The sequence below is a fragment of the Suricata suricatta genome, chromosome 6 (assembly GCF_006229205.1).
Source record: "Suricata suricatta isolate VVHF042 chromosome 6, meerkat_22Aug2017_6uvM2_HiC, whole genome shotgun sequence".
Classification (NCBI taxonomy): Eukaryota; Metazoa; Chordata; class Mammalia; order Carnivora; family Herpestidae; genus Suricata; species Suricata suricatta.
The window spans coordinates 54,494,674-54,500,673 of record NC_043705.1 but is presented as its reverse complement, the minus strand read 5'-3'; the positions used below and the strand labels follow the sequence as shown (position 1 = coordinate 54,500,673).

The 6,000-nt window shown below is 40.6% G+C and overlaps 1 protein-coding gene across 1 annotated transcript in view; it reads right to left on the bottom strand.

Moving 5' to 3' along the window:
* PDE8B (phosphodiesterase 8B) overlaps positions 1-6,000 on the bottom strand; it is a gene marked incomplete at its 5' end in the record, with an annotated part of 232,393 nt that overhangs the window by 18,196 nt on the left and 208,197 nt on the right. Inside the window, 2 exons of the mRNA XM_029941217.1 lie at positions 1,234-1,398; positions 2,885-2,961. Of these exons, the coding sequence (XP_029797077.1) occupies positions 1,234-1,398; positions 2,885-2,961 (242 nt within the window). The remainder of the gene's footprint in view (positions 1-1,233; positions 1,399-2,884; positions 2,962-6,000) is intronic.

The following is a 6,000-nucleotide window of genomic DNA, read 5'->3' as shown; positions in this document are numbered from 1 at the left end:
ATGACACCCTCAAGGTCCATCCACTTTCCTACAAATGGCCATATGTCATTCCCTCTCATTGCCATGTAGTACTCCATCGTGAATATATACCACAGCTTCTTGATCCATTCGTCAGGTGATGGACATTCAGGCTCTTTCCATGTTTTGGCTATTGTTGACAGTGCCGCTATGAACGTTGGGGTACATGTGCTCCTACGCATCAGCATTTCTGTCTCTCTTGGGTAAATCCCTAGCAGGGCTATTGCTGGGTCATAAGGGAGTTCTATGGATAGGTTTTTGAGGACCCTCCACACTCTTTTCCAGAGCGGCTGCACCAGTTGACATTCCCACCAACATTGTAGGAGGGTGCCCGTCTCTCCACACTCTCGCCAGCATCTATAGTCCCTTGATTTGTTCATTTTAGCCACTCTGACTGGCGTAAGGTGGTACCTCAGTGTGGTTTTGATTTGTGTTTCCCTGATGATGAGTGATGTTGAGCATCGTTTCATGTGTCTGTTGGCCATCTGGATGTCCTCTTTGGAGAAGTGTCTGTTCATGTCTTCTGCCCATTTCTTCACTGGATTATTTGTTTTGTGAGTGTGAAGTTTGGCGAGTTCCTTGTATATTTTCGATACTAGCCCTTTATCTGATATGTCATTTGCAACTATCTTTTCCCATTCTGTTGGTTGCCTATTAGTTTTCTTGATTGTTTCCTTTGCCTTGCAGAAGCTTTTTATCTTGATGAAGTCCCAAGGGTTCAGTTTTGCTTTCATTTACATATGACTTTATTTAAAAAGAGGATTCTAGAGCTGAGATTTTGGGAACAAGTGCTATAATCTAAGTACAAACCCTTTTATTCTGTAGAAAGGCTGTAGTCCAAGGAAACATACCCATACTTCTCAATCCAATATTGCACCAGGTCAAGGGGAAGAGGTAAACAAGAACTCCGTGGTGCATATTTAGCTTTCAATCAAGTGCCTTTTTCCTCCTTATTGTAATGAGGATTCTGAAGCACTGTCTCCCACTGCTATGGTCAGCTTGCTTCATGGAAAGACAAATTCAAGAAATACTTGAATTATACCACGCATTTAATCTAGAAATTTTTATGCAGATGCTTCTGTTTATACTGATATTAGCTCCCACAATGGAGATTTCTGCAACTATATGCAACAGTTTATACGATACATATTATGTGTACTCTAAAGGGCATTTAAGGTCGTCTCCCTGCATTTCTGGGTTTTGCTCATCACTCACGGTCATCAGGCCTCCAACGAGATCACTGGTGTGAGGATCTTCATCTTTGGTACCCAGCTGAGGGGAATATAGTTCTGTGGTCCGTAAAATTTCCAAAACTCTATCCAAGGCTTCTGCGACTGTCACAGGGCTGTTTTCTTGGGCTGCATTGATTATATTTATAACCTAAGGAAAGAAAGAAAGAAAGAATAAATTTTAGGATATTAGGATTCTAATTCCCAAAAGTCATACATATGCTTGCAACCCCAAGAAACCAAATACTGAGACATTTTATTATTCAAAATGAGCCATGTTCTCACAGAACTACTCCTTTCTGACTGCAGCACACCGTTCATCCCGCCCTCTCCGGGTGGCTCTCCCACCTCAGAGACCACATTTTCTCCAGCTCCTCTGCTGATCCTTCTCTAGCTGTCTTTTCCAGGCTGGAGCTCCTCAGAGAGGGGGGTGCAGGGCCTTTCTCTCACTCTACAGTCCTTCCAGAGCCAAGCTTTTCCCATGACTTTGGACACACATGATCCATGATGCCAAGGATTCTCAAATTTACATCCCTGCCAGAACTCATTTTTGACCTTCAAGTTTGTATAATTCAATTACCTACTTGACCTATCTGTCGGAATATCTTACGTACATGTCCAAAACTAAATTCATGGTATTGCTCCATTCTCCCCAAAGCAAGGAAACAAATGGAACAAAAAAGTGAAGGACAAGAGCTCCTTCTCTGGTTCTTACGCTAGAGTAAAACACACACACCAAACAGTAACAAAACAAAACAACTTCTATCTGCCTGTGCTCAAACTCAGAACCTGGGTGGCCCCAACGGACAAAGAGCTTTCCCTGGCACCCTGATAATGTTATTCATCACCAACGCAAACTGATTCTATCCTTAAATATTTCTTGATCAATTCATTTCTAACTCCACTGCTTTAATTCTAGTACAATTACCACGACTTTTTGCCTGGAACTCTGGAAAAGACCCCTAACTGGCCTCTTCTCTTTCATTCTTGCCATCTCTAGTCGTTCTCTGCATGGCAGCTGGGTGTTGCTTTTAATAAACACACTGGGTCATGTCTTCCCCTACTTGAAACTCGTCAGTGGTTTTTCTACTACACAGAAACTAAAACGTGAACCTCTCCTTACAGCCCCATGTCACTGTCTTCTCCCTCTGCTCTCCAAGCTCTCCCCCCAAACTTTCCTTCAGGGCTTCAAGTACTCCAACCCCCCTTTTGTCACCTCTGTGCTTCATCCCGTGTGGGCCTACCGCCTAGAATCCTCTAGCCCCACCTCTCCTTCTAACAGACTTGCATGCTTCAGTTCTTACTTCAAGCGTCATTTCCGAGAGAGAGAGAGAGAGAGAGAGAGAGTGAGAAAGAGAGAGAGAGAGAGAGAGACTGACTCTCCCCGATCACCTCACCTAATGTAAATAGAGCTGTAATCAGATTTTCTCTTAGAACACTACCGTTTCCCTCACTAGCCATCATTTTAATTTATAACTGTAAATTTAGTCATTATGTCTTTATGTAAGATCTGTTTCCTCTGCCAAACTGTAAACTCTGTGGTATCAGTGACAAGTCATTCATCATGTCTGTCTCTAGAAGTGCGCCCAGAGCTGGGTAGCCCTGATTGCAGAGCGGAGGCAGCAGCTGCCACTCACCTTTGTGATGGGAGCCTCGATGGTCATGGAATGGATCCTTGCCATGGATGGATAGCGACGATTCTGGAGGCTTGGTGCTGGGGAGAAGTAAATACAGTTGTATCTGGGCCTGGTGGCTCAGCTTGGCTAAATATAGCAAAGGAGTCCTTCACAGGCTGGGGACTACTTCCCCGGGGCCCTGCACAAAGCAAAGGGTTCACCCATCCTTTAATTCTAAAAGGTTGAGAAGTCAGCCACTACCTGCCCAAGTCTAGAAAGGGTGGTTTGGTCTGGAACTCTGATGGCAGGCAGGCTTTAGGAGTCCCAGATCCACAAGAGACATTTCAGAGAAGCCGAATGGGATTCCGAGGCCCCATCTCAACAGCCTAATAGACCCCACTCATTTTCCTATAAATCACTAAAACCCAACGTTGGCAGTTCCTAACTTTCAGTCCCCAGCTTCTGGCCATGTGACGGATAAGGACAGGGTGGGAGAGCAGAACTGGTCCCTGGTTGGGGGAGGCACGGAAGACAGTGCTGTCAGTATCAATCAGGGCCACAGGTTCCACCTCCCTGAGCCTCCACATTCTTAACACCCAGAACCTAGTGATGTTCTACAGAAAGTTTCATTTTTAAGTCATTCTAATTTTATTAAATTTATTTTCTGTTTTTTTTTAATTCCAGTATAGTTTTTTTAAAAAGTGTTATATTAATTTCAGGTGTACAATATAGTGATTCAACAATTCCATACATTACTCAGAGCTCACTGGTAAGTGCAGGCTTAATCCCTGTCAACCTGTTTCACCTATCCCTCCCCCACCCCCACGACCCTTCTGGTAACCACCAGATTGTTCTCTGTATTTAAGAGTCTGTTTTTTTTGGTTTTCTCTTTTTTAGTTTCTTGCTTACATTCCATATGAGTGAACTCATATGGTATCTGTCTTTCTCTGATCTATTTCACTTAAGCATTACATTCTCTAGATCCATCCATGTTGTTGCCAACAGCAAGATTCCATTCTTTGTTATGGCTGAGAAATCTTCTTTATCCATTCATCTATCAATAAACACTTGGGCTGCTCCCATAATTTGGCTATTGTAAATAATGCTGCAGTAATCATAGAGGTGCATATGTCTTTCCAAATTAGTGGGTTTATTTTAATTCATTGGGTAAGTACCCAGAGGTGGAAGTTTTGGATCTTATGGTAATTCTTTGAGAAACCTCCATCTTCTCTTCCACAGCGGCTCCATCAATCTGCATTTCCACCAATAGTGCACAAGGGTTCTTTTTCCATATCTTCACCAACACTTGTTATTTCTTGTTTTTTATTTTACCCATTCTGACAGGTGTGAAGCGGTATCTCATTGTAGTTTTGATCTGCTTTTCCCTGATGAGGAGGACTGCTAAGCATCTTTTCACAAGTATTGTGGCCATCTATATGTCGTCTTTAGAGAAATGCCTTCATGTCTTCTGCATATTTTTAATCAGATTTTTTTTGTTGTTGTTGAATTGTAGAAGTTCTTTATATATTTTGGGACACTAACCCTGTACTGGCTATGTGCATTTGCAAATATATTTTCCCATTCACTTGGTTTTTAGTTTTCTTGGCTGTTTCTTTTCCTTTGCAAAAGCTTTTTATGATGGTGTAAGTCCCAATAGTTTATTCTTGCTTTTTTGTTTCCTTTGTTTCAGGAGACATATCTAGAAAAATGTTACTACAGTCAGTGTCAGAGAAATTACTGTCTATGTTCTCTTCCAGGATTTTTATGGTTCAGGTCTCACGTTTAGGTGTTTAATCCATTTTGAGGTTTATCTGTGTGTATGGTGTAAGAAAGCAGTCCAGTTTCATTCTTTGCATGTAGCTTTCTAGTTATCCCAACACTATTTCTTGGAGGGACTGTCTTTTCCCCATTCCCCATTCTTTCCTCCTTCGTCAAAGATTAATGGGTCAGAGAATGGTGGGTTTGTTTCTGGGCTCTATTCTCTTCCATTGATCTATGTATCTATTTTTGTGCCAGTACTGTATTATCTTGATCACTACAGCTTTGTATTATGTCCTGAAATCTGGGATTGTGATACTGCTACTTTTGTTCTTCTTTTTCAAGACTGTTTTGGCCATTTGGGGTCTTTTGTACGTCCATACAAATTTTAGGATTTCTTTTTCTAGTTCTGTGAAAAATATGGTTGGTATTTTGACAGGGATTGTATTACATCTGTAGATTACTTTGGGTAGTATAGACATTTTAACAGTACTTGTTCTCCCAATCCATAAGCATGGAATATCTTTCCTTTCGTTTGTGCCATCTTCAATTTCTTTCATCGGTGTTTTATAGTTCCAGAGTACAAGTATCTCATCTCTTTAATTGGGTTCAATCTAGGTATATTTTTGGTGCAAGTGTAAATGAGACTATTTTCCTAATTTCTCTTTCTGCTCCTACATTAGTAGTGTATAGAAATGCAAAGGATTTAATGTACATTGATTTTGTATCCTGTCATTTTAATGAATTCATTCATCAGTTCTAGTTTTTGGGTGGAGTCTGTCAGATTTTCTATATATAATATCATGCCATCTGCAAATAGTGAAAGTTTTACTCTTAGTTACCAATTTGGATGCCTTTTATTCCTTTTTCTTGTTTTGTTGCTGTGCTTAGTCCTTCCAGTACTATACTGAATACAAGTGATGAGACTGCACAGCCTTGTCTCATTCCTGATTTTGGAGGAAAAACTCTCCATGTTTTTCCATTGAGTATGATGTTACCTGTGACTTTTTAAATATAGTCTTTATTACACTGAGGTATGTTCCCTCTAAATTTTGTTGAGGGTTATCACAAATGGAGGTTTTCCTTTGTCAAATGCTTTTTCCCCATCTATTAAAATATTCTTCTAATCTTTTCTCTTGTTGATGTATCACACTGATTGATTTGCAAATGCTGAACCTCCCTTATATCCCAGTAATAAATCTCACTTGATTGTGGGAATGGTTTTTAATGTATGTTGGCTTCAGTTTATTAACATTTTGTTGGGGATTTTTGCATCTAAGTTCATTAGCGATATTGGCTTGTAGTTTCCTTTTTTTTTTTTTTTTTGTAGTGTCTGTATCTGATTTTGACATCAGGGTAATGCTGGCGTCATAGAATGA